This window comes from Bos mutus, chromosome 6 (genome assembly GCF_027580195.1).
Source record: "Bos mutus isolate GX-2022 chromosome 6, NWIPB_WYAK_1.1, whole genome shotgun sequence".
NCBI lineage: Eukaryota > Metazoa > Chordata > Mammalia > Artiodactyla > Bovidae > Bos > Bos mutus.
The window spans coordinates 110,943,235-110,963,945 of NC_091622.1; the positions used below are offsets into that span (position 1 = coordinate 110,943,235).

General features: G+C 42.9%; 1 protein-coding gene across 10 annotated transcripts in view; it reads right to left on the reverse strand.

Annotated features, from left to right (window-relative positions):
- The window catches only part of PROM1 (prominin 1), a 148,463-nt gene that overhangs the window by 45,999 nt on the left and 81,753 nt on the right, over positions 1-20,711 (reverse strand). For all 10 annotated transcript variants that reach the window (XM_070372726.1, XM_070372727.1, XM_070372722.1 and 7 more), the window contains 4 exons: positions 18,281-18,486; positions 7,295-7,415; positions 6,373-6,436; positions 5,429-5,518 (listed from right to left, as the gene is read on the reverse strand). In XM_070372726.1, coding sequence (XP_070228827.1) covers positions 5,429-5,518; positions 6,373-6,436; positions 7,295-7,415; positions 18,281-18,486 — 481 coding nt within the window. The remainder of the gene's footprint in view (positions 1-5,428; positions 5,519-6,372; positions 6,437-7,294; positions 7,416-18,280; positions 18,487-20,711) is intronic.

Below are 20,711 nucleotides of genomic sequence, written 5' to 3' on the forward strand. Positions count from 1 at the left end.
AGGAAAAGTATGATATGAAGGTCACTCAGTCGTGTCTGACTGTTTGCGAGCCCATGGACTATCCAGTCCATGGAATTCTCCAGGCCAGAATACTGGAGTGGGTAGCTTTTCCTTTCTCCAGGGGATCTTCCCAATCCAGGGGATCGGACCCAGGTCTCCCGCATTGTGGGCGGATTCTTTACCAGCTGAGCCACAAGGGAAGCCCAGGAAAAGTGTGAATGCCCTTAAAAGCTGGTTTCCCCAATTGTCTCTGGCAACCACATAAAACTTGGTTCTAAAACCACACACACATGCACACACACTTTAATGCTTTTATGTTGTGGTCTCACCCCAGTTCTTCTAGCTACCTTCCAGGACTGGATCAAAATTCAAGACAAAGGACTGTCTGAAGCAGACCCCAAGATTTTCTGTTCCAATAAGCTACGATCCCTATTTGTGATGAAGAGGCAGACAATGCAATCCTGGAAGCCTCCCCAGGTCTTAGAGTGCCAGACCTAGGCTGGGGTGCCATCTTGGATGACATGGGCAATGTCATCTCCGAAGTGTGAACCTGCTGAAGCATCACCTAGAAGCAGAGACTCTCCTCGTCAGCCAAGAGATGACCCAACCAACCTCCTAATCTGCAGGTGAGCAGACAAGGTCCTGAGCGGTGGAAGTTTGCTGAAGATGCTATAACAAGGTAGCAGAAGAACTACTATCTTAACAGTAAGTTGAGACAATAATAATAGAGACTTCATCAAAGAGTCACTCTGAGCCTCAGACTCTCGTCTTTCCTACCTACCTCCCAGGTTTCGCAGCAAAGCATGGAGCTGGCACCCGGCTCACATTAGAGGCTCAATAAGTATCTGCCATAGGGGAGCAAGAGCGTGGCTACAACTGGAAACACACAGGAGAGCGAAAAAGAGCGTCCCCAAATATGACTCACATCACACAAGGCACACCTCACGCTTTAATGTTCCGTGGTTTACTCCTATAGCCCTTTCCACTTTGACTTCAGGATGAGTCATTTCAAGGCAAGGAATGAAGGAAAATAACAACAAAGAATGATGGATGATAAAATGAGTTGAAGGCCCAGGAAGATCAGATCAGATCAGATCAGTCGCTCAGTTGTGTCCGACTCTGCGACCCCATGAATTGCAGCACGCCAGGCCTCCCTGTCCATCACCAACTAAACATGAGTCCATTTAGGGACCACATGTAGACGCCCTGGCTTATGGGTGGCTATACTGTCATGCCCCAAGAATGACTTAGAAATAGCTCAAAGGCTTCAAAGCATTTCATAAAATGTCTACTGGGTTATAACTCTGGGAGTCATTCCAAGCCTACCAAGATGACATATATTATGTATCTGAAGTCAGGGGAAAGATATTTTAGATTCTCAATTTTAACTAATTAACATTTTACCAGCTCATAGCATACTTCCTTTATAGGTCCTGGCCTGCAGCTCAAACATGATTTGCAGAAATCCATCTGCAGGTTTCTGCTTTCTCCAAAGGCCACCAGATACTTAAGGCTGCAAAGAATTTTTAGCAAAAAAAAAAAAAAAAACCACAAAACAAAACCTGGTGAAGCAGTTTCCTAAGTACTGGCAACACCAGAGGTTAACATTTAACCACAAAGGCTGGTTTTAAGAAATATATAAAACTCCAATAATATGGGAAGCACTGAAAAGAAAAATAAGGTCTGTTTTAATTGATTTTGATCCATCTAGAATTGTAAGGCAAATGTTAAACACTGGGCAAACCAGGAGGCTGACTCATTGGAGAAGACCCTGAGGCTGGGAAAGGTTGAGGGTGGGAGGAGAAAGGGGTAACAGAGGATGAGATGGTTAGATAGCACCACCGACTCAAAGGACATGAGATTGAGCAAGTTTTGGGAGTTGGTGATGGACAGTGAAGCCTGGCATGCTGCAGTCCATGGAGTCTCAGAGTCAGACACGCCTAAGCGAATGAAAAACAATGACGAGGCAAAGAAGTAAAGTATGTGTCAACCACGCCGCATCATTCGTACACTTTTGCACAGTGCTTATGTTCACATAACTTTGGAGCTGGAGGAGAGCTTGGCAGACCAACACTCCAGTGAACGGGCTCAAGAGGGATCTGGGGTGCGGAGGTGGCCGGCATCACCTTGTGGTCACACCAGCTCTTTCTTTTCTTATGTATTCATTTATGTGGCTGTGCCTGGTCTCAGTTGCAGCACACAGCATTCTTAGTTGCAGTCTGTAGGATCTAGATCCTGACCAAGGACTTGTGAACCCACTGGCGAAGTGCCAACATCTGACGTTATAATGAGCAGACCCAGAGGATCTGCTGGATGCTGGAGGCAGTGGACAGGGAAGGTTTCTACGTGTCTACTGGACACAAGGGAAGAAGTCGCAAGGTGAAGCGGCAAGGAGCCACTGGGCCCCATCTTTCCTCCTAGTTCTGTTCCTGCCAGTTAAGTAATATTTTCTGCTAAGACGCAGGACTGGGCGGGGTAGGGGGTGTTGGTGGCAGCTACAGAGGCAAAGTTCTCTGGGATAAAGTCTGGGCTTCATTTTCCTTCCTGTGGCTGAAAAGCTCAAACAGCAAGTGACCAAGACATTGCAGAAAACTTGTTATTCAACTCTATGACAACCCTGAGCTCCTTGTCTCAAATATAACCTGGTTACCTGGAGAAACTGAGCTGAAATAGGCGGTTTGTAAACTGTGGTCTGTGCATATAATTCAAAGGGCTTTGTGAGCTTGGAAGAAAAAAAACATATCAGACCAAACTCCCATCCTATTTCACTAGCCCCCAGTTACACTTTCAGCCTCTGATTTCTCTTATGAATGTAAACGGTAAATCTCCGTCAGGGCCTTGACTGTCCCTGAAGAAGGCAGAAATATTTTCATTTCATATTTAGTGTTGTCTGGTAATATCAAGTCTACTCATCACTACTTTAAAGGATGGTATTTATGAGACCCCCTGCTACATACTATTAGGTAATGAACTTAATGAACAAACACAGGTTACTCCATTGCAAACCCACTTGTTTAATCTCTGATGCTCCAGCCTGACACTCTGCTTATGGAGGGTGTCGCTTGATTGCTGTTGTTCAGTTGCTCAGTTGTGTCTCTTCGTGACCCCATGGACTGCAGCACGCCAGTCTTCCCTGTCCCTCACTATCTCTCAGAGTTTGCTCAAACTCATGTCCATCAAGTCAGTGATGAGATCTAACCATCTCATCCTCTGCCACCCCTTTCTCCTGCCCTCAGTCTTTCCCAGCATCAAGGTCTTTTCCATTTTATAACTAATGCCATTTAACTTTCAATAAAAGATCATAACACGAGGTTTTGGGGCCACGTCTTGGCCATGATCACAAACAGCTCATTCGTAAGTGTGGTTGCTGGAGGAAAGAGAGGTAACACTCAGTTGTAAGAACATGTACTAATTAACAGGAAAAAGAGGCTACACTCCTTGGACAGTGAGCTCTTTATCTAAACACTCTGTTCTTTTTGTGCATTTTTTTCTCTCACTCATTATGTTTTTGCTCCATGGCAGGCCCTCTTTCAGTTTTTAAAGATTGCCACATTTCCTTGATTCACAGGCTCCTTTCACTTTCTTTTTTACATTTTAACTTTCGTGAAATGAGGATGTATATTTAATCAATATTGCATTTAATGTGATTCTTTTCCCCAAAAAAGATTATTTATTAATTCAACAGTCTATACAGTATCTGCTGCCTTAAAATCAAGGAGTATTATAGTCTGATAAGGAATCACCAATAGCACAGTATATACTGACTAGGAAATCAGAAGCTTTTCGTTCTCCTTCCTCATGTGTTGAAGCCTGGAGAGGAAACTGATGATTGTCTACTATATTAGTTATTTATTGCTGCAGGAGATATTATTTGGAAAGTCAGCAGTTTAAAGCTACAGAGATTTATTATCTCACAGTATGTGAGGGTCAAAACCTGGGACTGGCTTAGCTGACTGGTTGGGCTCAGGATCTCCCAGGTCTTACAGTCAAGCTGGCAGCTGGGGCTGCATTCATCTAAGGACTGACCGGGGCTGGTCCATCAGCTTTCTCAGTCAATGACCTGGTTGGCAGGAGGCCTCAGTTCCTTACCACCTGGGGAAGGAAGGGCTCGTCCTCAAGCCATCTCCTTCCCTCACAATTATGGTTCATGGATAGAACCAAGATTAACCATTAAGTGAAAATTTATTTCCACTAGTTTAAGCAGATTCATTGTGAAATGCTGGACAACTGGTATACCCTAACAATACCCCAGGAAGGACAAAAGCAAGAAACCTTTTTTTGTTGTTGTTTTCTTTTTTCCTCCTCCATCCACCTTCCTTTATTCAGATACCACTGAGCCTCTGCTGTAATTGGTGATGATTTAATCATGGGATAAGACTCATTCTAACTGATCTAAAGATCAGTTCAGTTCAGTCACTCAGTCATGTCTGACTCATTGCGACCCCATGGACTGCAGCATGCCAGGCTTCCCCGTCCATCACCAACTCCCAGAGTTTACTCAAACACATGTCCATCGAGTTGGTGATGCCATCCAACCATCTCATCCTCTGCAACCCCCTTCTCCTCCTGCCCTCAATCTTTCCCAGCATCAGGGTCTTCCAATGAGTCAGTTCTTCACATAAGGTGGCCAAAGTATTGGAGTTTCAGCTTCAGCATCAGACCTTCCAGTGAATATTTAGGACTGATTTCTTTTAGGATGGACTGGTTGTTTCTCCTTGCAGTCCAAGGGACTCTCAAGAGTCTTCTCCAAAACCACAGTTCAAAAGCATCAATTCTTCAGCACTTAGCTTTCTTTAGATATTCTAAAGGTAGTCCTTACTGTTTTAAACTTCAGTCCTTAACAGGGTTAAACACACAGTCTAGGAACCCAGTTGTCTCTGGACAGAGGTAATACAGGGCTTCCCTGGTGGCTCAGATGGTAAAGAATCTGTCTGCAATGCAGGAGGCCTGGGTTCAATCCCTGGGTTGGGAAGATCCCCTCGAGAAGGGAATGGCAATCCACTCCAGTTTGTAACCTGGAGAATTCCATGGACAGAGCAGCCTGATGGGCTACAGTCCATAGGGTCACAAAGAGCTGGACACAACCGAGTGACTAACACACACACGGAGTTAACATATACATATATATGTATGGATACATGTGTATTAGTTGAAGAAGGTTCTGTGGCATTTCAGCAGATGAAGCACACGCCGCACAGGGTCTGGAGGAGAACAACACCTTCAGGGACTCACATCAGAATGAACACTGGGATTCACGACTGCAGTGGAAAGCAAGGTGCTGGCAGAGGAGACTGGAAAGGGTGTGGGGCCAGGTGTGGAAGGAAGGGAAGGAAGGAAGACAGGGAGGGAGGGAGGGTGGGAAGCTGCGATGTCCCAGTGGAGGTGGGACAGGTGGACGCCGTCTGGGTCCCGGGGCCGCGCCGCTTACCTTCTGCCAAGTCCTTGATGTCCTTCAGCACAGGGAGCACTTTGGGTTTGAGACGCTCGTAAATGCTGCCTCCCACCAACAAGTTAATATCTAAATCCCAAGAAGTATAAGGGATGTTGAGGATGGGCTCTCTTCGTCTCTGACCTCTAGGTTGCAGGGCAGGGTCCCATGGCCTGGTTTAGTCTCTCCCAATTTGCACCCCACAGCCCACTTGAGCAGAAACTGTCATGTGGCGATTTCTTGGCACACGTCAAAGTGCCCACACCAGCTGCGCCCCTCAGAAGACTTAGTGCAGACTTGGTGTTTCTTCGCCCCGGGAACCTGTGTGCCTTCTCACCTTGATCCCTGGCTGCCCGCGTCCCGCTCCCATCTCCAGCTGGACCAGGGTCACTGAACCCTGGCTCTAGCAACACCTGGAGCCGGATCCTTCTTTGTTGCTGGGCTGCCTTGTAGGACTTTTAGCCACATCCCTGGCCTCTACCAACGAAGAGGTAGAGGCTGATCAGGACATTAAAATTGCCTCCAGGTGTTACCAGATGTCTTGAGGGCAAAAGAGGCCCAGGTTGCTAACAGCTGAGCACTCGGGAAACAGCACCGCCACCCCTCTGTTCCGGAAGCCACAGCTCCTCTGGGTCCCGCTCTGTCTTTAACAGCAGACCTGACAGAGACCCACTTCTCCTCTCACGAGGGGAGTGAAGCAGAAGTGCCGTGGCTGCAGGAAAGCAAGAGCGTTTTCACAATAAACTCAAGGTTTCAGTATCTGAGTCACCAACAACACACTGTCAGTAACACCAGGGAATTACGGTTCGGTTTCTCCCGTGTTCAGGCAGGAATTGGAGAAACGGCACACTTCGTTTCTTAGTCTATGTTTTACGGGAGATGACCACAGTATCTCCTAGCCAAGACAAACAACCAAATCGGAGGCAACGTTCAACGTTACTCACTGTCCAGATCGTCAAATGCTTTCTCCTTAGGCAGGGTAAACTGGTCCAGTATGTAGTCAATTTGCTTAAAAAAAAAAAAAAGTTACATGAAACCTCCGCTTGAGGTCCCAAGCCACAATAAAAAGAGATTTAACATCTGAAAATTAGGCAGGACTCCCAGGTGGCTCAGTGGTAAAGAATCCACCTGCCAAGCCAAGAGACAAGGGTTCAATCCCTGGGATGGGAAGATCCCCTGGAGAAGGAAATAACAACCCACTCCAGTATCCTTGCCTGGGAAATCCCATGGACAGAGAAGTCTGCCAGGCTACAGTCCATGAGGTCACAAAGAGTCGAACACGACTGAGCAATGAGAACACACACACATACAAATATTAGCAAATCAGTGTTTATAAAACAGGTTTCATTACCAGAGCAATTTCAAGCAAACGATGTGGGGTCAATTATATTGCCAAGAAGAAAGGACAGTGACACCAGAGATATTGCTTTTTAAAGAAATCATGAGATCTTCAAAATGGTTAAGCACTTCTATAACAAGTATTATGTTATACCTTAATAAAGACAAAAATAAAGTGAAATGAAATAAGAGCATGCATGCATGCATGCTAAGTCGCTTCAGTCATGTCTGACTCTGTGCGACCCCATGGACAGCAGCCTACCAGGCACCTCTGTCCACAGGATTCTCCAGGCAAGGATACTGGAGTGGGTTGCCATTTCCTTCTCCAGAAATAAGAGCACTAATTCTGAAATGAGACTTTGTACTCTTGAAAAAAAAAATCACTTACTAGGCCTTTATTCCTTTATCTGCAAAATTAAAAGACAACACCTGGACTTCAGCAGGTTCAAATGTGATTCCAACTATACAAGCAACTCCAAAAGGCCTCAGACACAAAGCGTCGGGGGAAACACAGGTTGTGGTCCTTACCCCTGGCACCACATTCAGGAGAGTTCTCAGGTCGTTGAAGTTACTTTCTGACAATTTCCGAGTCTCTTCCACGTTAGTCCGCATGTAATGATTTGCGGCAAAACCATAGATGATCCCGATGCTGCAGGAAAGGGGATGGAGAAGAGGACACATTTACTGTGCCAGCCGTGGCCGGGAGACCAGACACAGAACAGCCCCGCAGCCAGGAGGGAGATGGTATTCCTGAAGAGCCCCGCCCCTTCACAAGCCCCGCCCCTCCACTGCCGCAGCCTTCCTGCCTCCAGCCCATAACCCACCCACCACCACATGTGCACCCCAGAACAGGACTCGGCCCTCTCAGAGAAGGCATATCCAATTCAAGACACATTGTTCTGAATTGGAGTCAGTTCCAGTGAGGTGGGTGAACCTACAGCGTGTTATACAGGGTGGAGTAAATCAAAAAGAGAAAAACAAATATCATATATTAACATATATATGGAATCTAGAAGAACGGTACTGATGAACCTATTTGCAGGGCAGGAATAGAGACTCAGACATACAGAACGGACTCACGGACACAGCGAGGGAAGGAGAGGGTGGGACGAATGGAGAGAGCAGCGTGGAAACATATGCATTACATTATGAACACATAGCTAATGGGAAGTCGCTGTAGATGCAGGGAGCTCAGCCTGGTTCTCTGAGACAATCTAGAGGCAGAATGGGGTGGGAGGGAGGAGGAAAGTTCAAGAGGGAGGGGACACGTGTATCTTATGGCTGATTCATGTTGATTACAGCAGAAACCAACACAATATTGTAAAGCAATTGTCCTCTGATTAAACGTAAATAAATTTTAAAAGATACATCGTTCTGTTAAGTATGAATCTCATAAATAGAACAATGTTGAGAGAACAGAAGTTACGCAGGTTATAAGGCAGAGTGTGGAAAACAGTCACACTTCTGTACAGATGCGAATGTATGTATACAGGTTCCATACAGCACATGTGCACACACACACACACACACACACACACACACACAGGTACCACATACATACCACTGCTTCCCTCAAGAAGACTATCAGGAAAAATACTAAAATCATAAGATTGGCTTGGGCTTTCCCGTGTTTTTGGCTAATCTAGTTTGTCTTTGTTAACTACTGCATTGTCCAGGTTGAAAAGAAACACGAATTACTTTAGCATTAAAATGTTATATGAGAAGCTGCACATAACAGGGTACATCTTATGTCATTCCATTTTATGCAAAGTACAAAATCAAGCAAAATGATGAAGCTAAAAGTCAGTGGTTATATTTGGGGGAGGGGTTGGTAATGACGTAATCAAGTGTATTGACTGCATGGAAACTCATACAGGTGTGCTTATGACAATGAACACTTCTCTCCATGTAAGATGTACTTCTATAAAGAGTTTCAAAAACACTGCATGAGGGACTTTCCTGGTGGTCTAGTGGTTAAGAGTCCGTCTTGCAGTGTAGGGGACGCAAGTTTGATTCCTGGTCAGGGAACTAAGATCCCACATGCCATACAGCAGCTAAATCCACCCGCCTCAACTACTGAGCCCGACCACCATAACTGGTGGCAAATAATGAATAAGTAAATAAATATTTTTATACACATACAACATACAAGACATCTGGCATGAAAGCTGCTTTACATGAAAATAAAAACCATATTTTTCAAGCCACCCAAAATGTCTACATTTTATTTTATACATTTTTATATATGTCTTAAAATTTATATATATGCCTACGTTTCATACATTTATCATTTTAAGGTCTCTTAATGTTGACTAATAACTAACAATCTCTTGACAAATTAATTTGACCAGCTGGTTTGTTTTTGTGTCAAAGCTTTTAAACATTAAAATATTACATTTAAAACTGCTAATCCCCAAGTTTCCGGGAGAAATGTCAATAACCTCAGATATGCACATGACACCACCCTTATGGCAGAAAGTGAAGAGGAACTAAAAAGCCTCTTGATGAAGGTGAAAGAGGAGAGTGAAAAAGTTGGCTTAAAGCTCAACATTCAGAAAATGAAGATCATGGCACCGGGTCCCATCACTTCATGGGAAATAGATGGGGAAACAGTGGAAACAGTGTCAGACTTTATTCTTTTGGGCGCCAAAATCACTGCAGATGGTGATTGCAGCCATGAAATTAATAGACGCTTACTCCTTGGAAGAAAAGTTATGACTAACCTAGATAGCATATTGAAAAGCAGAGACATTACTTTGCCAACAAAGGCCCGTCTAGTCAAGGCTATGGTTTTTCCTGTGGTCATGTATGGATGTGAGAGTTGGACTGTGAAGGCTGAGCGCTGAAGAATTGATGCTTTTGAACTGTGGTATTTGGAGAAGATTCTTGAGAGTCCCTTGGACTGCAAGGAGATCCAACCAGTCCATTCTGAAGGAGATCAGCCCTGGGATTTCTTTGGAAGGAATGATGCTGAAGCTGAAACTCCAGTTCTTTGGCCACCTCATGCGAAGAGTTGACTCATTGGCAAAGACTCTGATGCTGGGAGGGATTGGGGGCAGGAGGAGAAGGGGACGACAGAGGATGAGATGACTGGATGGCATCACCGACTCGATGGACATGAGTTTGAGTGAACTCCGGGAGTTGGTGATGGATAGGGAGGTCTGGCGTGATGCGATTCATGGGGTCGAAAAGAGTCGAACACGACTGTGCGACTGAACTGAACTGAACTGAATCTCTAAGGCGCTGTTGGCTTTAGCCATAGGTGGCAGCAAAAAGTTACATAAACATAATAGCACTGCAGAAGTTATCTGCAGAAGTTAACAAAATTGTTAGTTTGTAATGAACTTAGTTTGTAACCATAGAATAGAAGGTGTAACTATGTTTCTAAAGTTTTGCAAATAATATGCAAACTTTGGGGGAAAATCTGATTCAGAATATGAACACTTCTGCTTCTTCACCAAAAGCAGCATCTTAAGAATTATATGTTAATATTTTAACAAGTAGGGTGGCCAGCTGCCTTTTTCACACCAAGCCTCAACTGTCCCCAGGACACCTCTCAGTCCTGCATAAATGAGTAATTGTTTGTCCCATTTCGGTCATGAATCATTCCTAAAAGTAAGGCTGATCCCGTTACCAAAGAAGGGGGGTGGTAAATTAGTAGGTTGGGATTAACATATACACACTACTATATATTAAATAAATCACCAACAGGGACTTAAGAACCTGCTATATAACAGGGAATTATGCTTCAGTTCAGTTCAGTTCAGTCACTCAGTCGTGTCCAACTCTTTGTGACCCCATGAATTGCAGCACGCCAGGCCTCCCTGTCCATCACCAACTCCCGGAGCTTAGTATGTTGTAATAACCTATATGGGAAAAGAATGTAAAATACACACACACACATATATATAGGAGAAGGGAATGGCTACCCACTCCAGTAATCCTGCCTGGAGAATTCTATGGACAGGGGAGTCTGGTGGGCTACAGTCTATGGGGTTGCAAAGAGTCAGACATGATGGAGTGACTTTCATATATATATACACACACATGTTCACACACACACACACATCATATGTGTATATATACTTATATCTATATATAAGTATATGTATGTATATATACATACATATATGTGTGTGTGTGTATAATTGAGTCAGTCTGCTGTATGTACACCTGAAGTGAACACGATACTGTAAATCAACTACACTTCAATTAAAAAATTAAAATTTTCAAAACAACAAATACTTTCACATAGCAATATTACACAGATGCATTGGTCTTTCCAAACTAACCCCCAACAGTCTGTAAGAGAATGCTGAAACGATTTCTCATGGTTGACAAGGTGCAGCAGACTGCGTAGGAGCAGGAACATGAGACTCGGGGTCTGGTCCCACAACTGCCAACATCACACACTGTGAGCCTGAGAAAGGCCTTTCCTTGTGTGAGCATCAGGTGGTATCACAAAACCATAAAAGCCATTAGACCAGTGCTTCTGAGACAAAGGAGAGTGGTACTGCGTGTCCATGAGGGCTCCAGGATTTTACGTTTGCATTCATGCTGACGATAATCTTTCAAAATGAAATTAACAATAGTCTCTGGCACTTGGAGGACCACCTTCAAATCCATTTTCATCTGTCTTAAGTTTGCATTAGTATTCATGATGCTGAAATTACAGCAGAGCAATAATGCTCAGTCGCTCAGGCATGTCCGACTCTTTGCAACCCCATGGACTGGGGCCCACCAGGCTCCTCTGTCTATGGGAATTTTCCAGGCAAGAATACTGGAGTGGGCTGCCATTTCCTTCTCCAAGAGCAACAACGGCTATTATTAATAAATGATGTATTCATGCAAAATAAAGCCAAACAGCCCAAAACAGCAACTTTGGAGTAATGTCAACAGAAGGAAAAAAAAAGTTGTGTTACAGTAATATTCCTGAAGCTTTTCTTGCCACACCAAATTTCCACCCCTCTATGTGCTAAGTCAGGATCACCACCTGATACCCCTGCCCACCAGAGGACTTCACAAAGGGAGGCCCTTGCTCTTCCCCATCATGTCCAAGTTCTCTGTCATTCATCATTCTCCAGGCCCATCTTTCATATAAGTCAAAGCGCACTCGGGAAACAAGCAGCAAGCTCAAGTCCAGGCTGGATGATCTGTAACACCCAGCCTCCCACTCAGTCAGTTCAGTCGCTCAGTCGTGTCCGAGTCTTTGCCACCCCATGGACTGCAGCATGCCAGGCCTCCCTGTCCATCACCAACTCCCGGAGCTTGCTCAAACTCATGTCCATCGAGTCAGTGACACCATCCAACCATCTCACCCTCTGTCACCCCCTTCTCCTCCTGCCCTCAATCTTTGCCAGCATCAGGGTCTTTTCCGGTGAGTCAGTTCTTCCCATAAGTATTGGCCAAAGTATTGGTATTTCAGCTTCAGCATCAGTTCTTCCAATGAATATTCAGGACTGATTTCCTTTAGGATGGACTGCTTTGAACCTTTCATTTTATGGTTACAAACCCACAGTTTTGTTGTTAACTTTCCCTGAATCCCCTGGATAGGAGAATGCCTTGCCTTGAACTCCCAGAAGGCTCACCCTGAAGTTCTGACAGGTTTTTCTCACTTCATACTCTCTTTTGCCTTATTTTCACCTGTGCTGAACTGCCCTAAAAAGAGGTGGGAACTGCTTCTTGGTCAACCTTGGGTAACACAGGGTCTTGCGTCCAAGGTGGGTGCAGATGGATTTAAGGACTGGGCTTTGTTTCATCTGGTCCATTTAGAAGCTTAGCCATAGGTGCAGAATGTCCCAGGCAGAAACTATCCCTTTACTGAATAAATGCCTTCACTCCAAACATAAATCAGGAAACACAGCATTGCAATAAAACAGCTGACTTTCAATCCGACATATTTAAAGGCACATTTCTGTTACTCAGTTATGAATCTAATTAAGATGAAAGCCATGGATCATTTTTCAAAAACTGTACTAAACAGAATTCTGGAATAGAATTCAGCCAACTTTCAAAGCTGATTTTCATACTCACTGCAAATTTTATATTTAAGTTAAAGATGGCAAATTCAAATGCCTATGCAGGCAGGCAGAAAGCATGAAGGGCAAAGTGTATGGGCTGGACTAGGGGAACTGGGAGATCAGAGGTGGTGATGGCAGAGATTCTCTGTGCCTCTAGTAAGTGTTCCCCTGATGGTAGAAGACCAGACTTGCCAGATCTTCCAATTATTCACAAAAATCTGCAATCTAAATAAAATTTCCTATTTAAAAAAAATTTCCCATTTTTAAATACTACCAGCAAATCAAAGAAAAAAAAATCTGAATACTACACAAACCAATTGTATAACTCTTATTCAAACAGAAATAGAGAATTAAGAGGGCTTCCCTGGTAGCTCAGCTGGTAAAGAATCCGCCTGCAAAGTGGGAGACCCCAGTTCGATTCCTAGGTCAGGAAGATCCCCTGGAGAAGGGATAGGCTACCCACTCCTGTATTCTTGGGCTTCCCTGATGGCTCAGATAGTAAAGAATCCGCCTGCAATGCAGGAGATCCGGGTTTGATCCCAGGGTTGGGAAGATCCCCTGGAGAATAGAATGGCAATCCACTCCAGTACTCTTGCCTGGGGAATTAAATTCCATGGACAGATGAGCCTGGCATCTACAATCCATGGGGTCGCAGAGTCAGACATGACTGAATGACTAACAGTGTCACCTTCAGTCAACTCTTAGGATATGATAATGAATGAATGAATTCAATAAAATGACAGCCAATGAAATAACGGGAATAAAATTTCAATCAAATGATAGCCAAATGACTAATAGTTCTCTGGCACTGACCCAAAAAGAGATTTTAAGCTATAGAAAACACATACTTTTAGTTTGTACAACAAATCTCTTGAAGTTTTTAGCAGAAGATGGGCATTTATTTTATGATATATTAGCATGACACTTTCTATATTTTACATGGATGGACTACTTTTCTCTCATATACACTTAAAAGTAAATGTTTAAAAGTTTTTAGAGTTTCTAAACCTTTAAGACGGGTAGCAATTTTTTTTCTACCAATTCCTACTGACAGTGAAGTTCACCAATAAGAGCCAAATAAATGCTTTAAGTCTGTGACTGACCTCTTACCTTTTTAAAGATAACTTTTCAATTTCAGTTTCAATCTTAAACAAATAGCCTCTCATTAAAAAGTCTCGTGATTTTCCAGGCATGCTAGCTCGATTTCTTTTCTAGAAGCTTGTGGCCTCCAAACCCGGAAATTGACATCATATCCTAAGACCAACAACAAAAATTCACTTTGAAAACAGCCACCTTCCTGAAAATGACTGGGATTCAGTTTTCACCACAGTAACTGGCAAAAGCTGACTGGTATACTCAGCAACAACCGTACGCTGGAGAAGTAAAGGCACAGCTGTCCTTTTTGTTGTTGCTTATAACCTTTTTGAAATTCTGAAAAATTCAGTGATGATAAATGCAAAGGAAAAAAAGGAGAGAAAACCTGTTTTTTTCTGGAGCAAGACACATCTGCTTAAAGAGTCCACCGTGAGACGCGGCGATGTAATCTACTGCTGATGGTAAAACAGATTTACGTAAACATACATCAGTGTCTGCGGAATTCGAACATTCCACAGCCGCCTTGGGAAAAGCTCAGAAGGAGAAACAGCATGACCACATACATTCCACGTATACCAGGGGATCTTTCTCCTTGATACCTATGCCTTTCTCAATTAGAAAGAAAAGATTTTAAAATTTTTTGCAAAATAGGATATATATTAAAAAAACCCAAGACATTTAAAAACCAACTTCTTTTTGAATGTAACACTTAGTATAGAACCACAAAATGGGACCGAACCTGATAAAAGGCAAGTGGACTGCTCTGGGCTTCTGAAAGGACTTTAAAAAAAAAAAATCACATACAAAGATTAAATACCAGTGGTATTCAATCTCCACCGAGGTCTTTGGAAGCATATGCTAACACCTCTTTTTCTTTCTCCTTCTGCCTCATGATTTTGTGGACACTCCTTCTTCTCTTATTTTATCTCCTCTTCTGATTTTGTGGACCTAGTTTCTCCTCGTTTTTATCTAGTCATAGTATGGATATTTCTGTTTTCCTCTGGTTTTTAATCTTCTTGGCTAGTTTTGATTACTTGCAAACATTTAAAACAACTCATGATGTTGAAGAAACTTGCAACCAAGTAGGTGTTCTAAAAGGAGGACTTAAAAATCACTATTTAAATTTTAAAATTCAAAGTAAAGAAGTTTAAGCTTCTAGTCTGAATTTAAAGTATACAAAACAATCTCAATACTCATCTTATTTTGACCTATTTGTAATTTGTATATAAATTCAATGTATTATGTGAAATAAATTAGTTTAAAATTTGTCACAGCCTCAAAGAGCGGGTCCACTCTGGTTTAACTATATTGAATTTAAAATTATGATATTCAATTATAAGTTTTACTTGAGTGGGGAAAATATCTTCACTGAATGTATAGCAGATTATAGAATCACAGAAGTATTTTTTAAAATGATTTTCTAAACTAAAATACACTCAAGAAAAAAAAAAAACTCATCTAAATGTGTTTGATGAGTCTGAGTTCTCAAGAATAAAAAAATTTATGTAGCATTCATTTTATATAAAATGAAAGCCAAGCTTATTGCTGCACTGAAGCTTTAACATTTATATGTCTTTACAATACATGTATCTATATGAAGTGAAACTATTAGGTAACCGTGCTAACAAGAAGCCCCAAGGACAAGTATTTTCCAAAGACACTTTGTCACCTGAACCTCATCTTTGATGTCCAGGGGTGTGCAGAGAGGAAGAGATAGCACAGTTCAAGACTCTGGATGAATGAAGGATGTAAGTTTCAGGCTTCAAGGAAATGCACAGGGTCTGACTTGTCTTGGGCTGTAACTGACATTCCTCTGGTAGCTACTCCCCTAGCTTTTGGGTCTGCACATTCCTGAAAATACTTCAAACACAAAGCAGAGAGACTGGGGACATCTGGAATTACCATCACCCCAACCTTAGGCTGCCTTTCAGAATTCAGTGTGCAGAAGCAGTCAGATTCAAATTACAAACCAAGAGGCAGAGGCACAGACACACAGGGAAACAGGAAAGAGAGAAACAGAGAGGAACCCACAACCCTCCTTGCAGACAAAACGCACACACAAAATCCCTGCTTGTCAACCAGGGTGCATGAAATTAGCTGGGGAACTTTAGTTCCCCAAATAGTACCTCTCTCCGTGCCTCCACTTATGGCCACACTTTAAGAACTTTTCTTCTTTTGTTTGCAGCCAGAACTTTGGAACTTTAAATTGTTCTATTTAATGTCTGTTTTCTGCTTAAATTGCCCAATATCAGTTCTTTAGCAAAACCTGAAAAATCTTTCTCCCGGCTATCGAGCAACTGTGATGCTTGCAGACACATCCAGGAGGATGGGACTCGCCACTCCTCACTGTCTCTGGGACTCCCTGAAACTCAGCATCACTCATGTCATAGGCACTATTTCTGGATATGACACGCTTGTTGAATGGATGAGGGAATGTGGCTGCTGCTGCTGCTGCTAAGTCGCTTCAGTCGTGTCTGACTCGGTGCGACCCCATAGATGGCAGCCCACCAGGCTCCCCCATCCCTGGGATCCTCCAGGCAAGAGTACTGGAGTGGGTTGCCATTGCCTTCTCCAGAGAGAATGTGGAAAGATGCCTAAATATCACCACCAGGGTGCCAAGATCATGAAGCACACTCCTCTTGGAGGGATCTGATTTGGGCTCAAGAAACCCCATGGACAGAGGGGCCTGGAGGTCTACAATCCATGGGGTCACAAAAGAGTCGGATACAAATTAGCTACTACACAACAATTGTCCTCATCTTAAAAGCAGTGTCCTTAGGATCCGTCAGTCCACTGAAAATTTCTGGCAGCAGCAGGGGCTGCCATAGAAACAACCTAAATTATGAAGTGTGCTCCAGGCTTCAAGAGAGGGTTCCATATTATTTCCAAAAGGAAGAACACAGACAGAACCAGAAATATGCACATTCTATAACTGGGTAATGCATCACTAGGGTATGGGCACCCGCCTCCAGATTACCATGCAAAACACTGAAGGAAATGTTTAGAGAACATGGTACACTATAGGAGCTACATTTTTTTTTAGTTTATTGAATTTTATTTTATTTTTTTGGCCACACTGCATGCACAGCATGTGGGATCTTAAGTTCCCTGACCAGGGATCGAACCCACAACCCCTTCATTGCAAGCACAGAGTCTTAACCACTGGACCACCAGAGAAGTCCCTGAAGGAGCTAGATTTCTAGATTTATGTATGTGTTATTTATTTTTAACTCAGTAATAGTCTCGATGCTATGTTTTATTAAACTGGGGTATAGTTGTTTCACCATGTCGTGTTAGTTTCTGCCATACAATGAAGTGAATCAGCCATGTGTATACACGTCTCCCCTCCCTCCTGGCCCTCTTTCCCACCCCCACATGCATCCTAATGCTCTCGGCCGTCACAGAGCACCGAGCTGGGCTCTCTGTGCTGTCCAGCAGGTCTCCACTCTCTGTTTTACACGTGGCAGTGCACATACGCCAATCTCAACCTCCCAGTGCATCCCAAGCCCAGCCCCATGTCCACACACTCATTCCCTACTCTGAGTCACAGTTTTGGAGATCATTCTCTCAAGAAGCTGTGACTGCAAGTGTAATTATCGTTTTCAGTGGGGAAAGAGGTATAGTGAACAGATTTCTTTCTCACAATGAGAATCTACATTGAACAAACTTTAAAAAAAAAAAAAGGCAGGGTTCCAGCATAATTGTAAAAATCAAGAAAACTGGTTATATGATTAGGAAGCTAATTCCATCCAACAATATTCTAATCTCCCAATTCAAGGACGCTACCCATCTGGAGGGCACAGGGTGTTATACTCAATATTTTAAATGATGTTTAAAAGAAAAGAACCTGAAAAGGAATATATATATGTATATATATATATATATGTACACACACACATATATATACATATAACTGAATCATGTGCTATACATCTGAAAGTAACATACTGTAAATCAACTGATCTTCAATTTAAAAAAAAACAAAACTAACTTTTTTAAAAAAGATCCCTTGGGACATAAAGATAAGCTAGTAAATGCTTGCTCTGCCGTCCCACATGGCCCCTGTCTTGAGAGAGCTACTTAAGAGGAAGGAAGTGCTGTCCTGGAAGGCGAATGCTTTCTGCAGGCCCAGAATTTATTCAGATGTCTTCAAAATGAAAAAAGTACCACGAGGTTGGCTTATCACCTAAACTACAGCAGCCCAATGACAGTGCCAACTTCTGTTTATAGTGATGCACGGGACAAACATCTTTTTTCTCTCTTTTCTGTTTTTTGCGTTTTTTTTTTTTTTCTGTTTCTGTATTCTCTTGTTGTTTCAAGCTCATGTGCTTAACAGTTAAACACAAGTATTGTTCATCAGCCTCAGAGCCACTCAGCTCTTGTCCAAGGTTCTACTTGCCTTATGAACACACAGATCACCAGGAGGGAGACTGTAAAGTATTTCTTGAGGAAGGGACCACTTTTCTTCTGTCGCTGGTGCATTTCTCCACCACACTTGTTACAGCAACGACACAGACAAAAGAAAAAGCCCACTAGAGGCATCAGAATAACAAACAGCAATCCCAGGGCAGCACAGATAATAATCCCGATCTCATAGTAGATAATCTGCAAGTCAAACAAAAGAAACAGCACATACTGTGACACCAGTTACACAGAGAACATTCCACAGTGAACACATTTCATGCTTTTTAACCTATTTGCCATCATGGGTTAAACCTTCAGGGGGGTGTGTGTGTGTCCATTTTGAAGATCCTTCCTGAAACAAAGGATACACAGATTTGAGTTGTCAGAATACGGGATCAAGCAGTTGCCACCTTCTTTCAGTCAGTCAGTTCAGTCACTCGGTCGTGTCCGACTCTTTGCCACCCCATGGACTGCAGCACGCCAGGCTTCCTTGTCCATCACCAATTCCCGGAGTTTACTCAAACTCATGTCCATTGAGTTGGTGATGCCATCCAACCATCTCATCCTCTGTCGGTTCCCTTCTCCTCCTGCCTTCAATCTTTCTTAGCATCAGGGTCTTTTCCAGTGAGTCAGTTCTGGGAAAGACCTTTCAACTTCCAGGAAAATATCCAAATGCAAAGTCAAGTTGCAAATGGTTTAATTTCAACCCCAAAGAATTGGATATGACTGAGAGATTAACATTTCCACTTTCACTTTCAAAGGTACTTTGTTTGTTTTTAAATGGCATGATAAATTTTGCTAGAACTCCTTGCATAATGAATAAGCCCCGGTGGCTCAGCAGTAAAGAATCTGCCTGCAATGCAGGAGATGCAGGAGACACTGCTTCAGTCCCTGGGAGGGAAGGTCAATCCCCTGGAGGAGGAAATGACAACCCACTCCAGTATTCTTGTTGAGAAAAGTCCCATGGACAAGCAGGCCTGGCAAGGCTACTGCCATGGGATCGAAAAGAGCCAGACACAACTGAGCGACTAAACACACACATACCAAGGGTGTTTTTCACCAGAAAGACAGAGCCAGCAGTAGTTATTCAGGATTCACAGTAGTTTGGATAGGATCAATTGATGACAAATCCAGCATTATAGAAGAATCTGGAATATTCCTAAATTTAGGGGGGAAAAGCTCAGTCTTTCCAAATCAAACATGTTAGTTTCCTCACCCAGGTTCCGGGAATAAAAATACGTACCTTGTAAGGTCGTCGTGAACATTGTAGAGCATATACAGTTAGCGATAAGGCACCAAGGAGGGTACCTGCCACGAGCAGACGCTCCATAAGTGCCCATTTCAGGCCAGTGGGACGGGGCTCGGCAGCCTTTATCTCACATGTCCCTAGGTTCCTAATGGGCCCAATTTCTAGACACAATCACATGACCAAAACCTGTTTTCATAAGCACGACTGGCTTTATTCCAGCTAAGTAAAAATTAACGCACCAGGAGGATAACACTCATTCTCGTTGCAGTCCTCCAATCCTCAAGCTACTCGTACCTACATAAAGAAAGACATTGTGAAAGAATGCAGAAAAGCTACAGGTTGGTGGTTTGCAACTCCTGGAGCAGCTAGAGAGCAAGACATTCTGAAGCCAAGCAGAGCAAAGGAAAACGAAACCCAAGTCTTGTTCCTATGAGCAAATGTGATGTCCCTGTGAGACAGCACTGACGTTGGGAGTCTGAGAACCTGCTCTGAATCCCAGCAGAGGTGGCTTTTAATTCTCTAAAGCAGGAAATGTTACATTAGGATTAACGTCGTCAGCAGATTGAGAGGGACAGATAATTAAATGAGCTAATGTGTAAACAACTAGCAAAGGGCCCAGCACACAGCAAATGTTCAATCAATATTAGCTAACTCTGTGGGCAAATACTTATTATGAGCATTAAACTAGGTGTATATGGCACTTGAATATTATCTAATTCCATATAATTAGATATCCTTTATTCTATAAGGTTAAAAGGATAAAAAGGAAAAACAGTGCATTTTTGATGCATTCATCAAACATACTCCTTACAATAAGCCAGATACTAGGGCCATGAAGAGTCATTACTTGCTGGTATATAACCCTCCCTTGAGGACTCATATCACTGGCCAATTGAAAAACCAGCTCTAGACACACCAACTCTTACTTATTCCGCTATCATTTCTCAGCAAGTATTCTAAATTATAACTATTTTTATAAATTGTTACTACTTCTAAAGGAATTTAAAATCCTTTCTGAATTCTAGGAGACAGAGAACCCCAAATCCAGGAAAGGTATACTGAAATGTTTTAGATGCGCTATCTTTAGTTCCAGATAAGAACTTTATATTTTCTATATAAGCTTTCCAATGAAGTGAAGTGAAGCGAAAGTTGCTCAGTGGTATCCTACTCTTTGTGA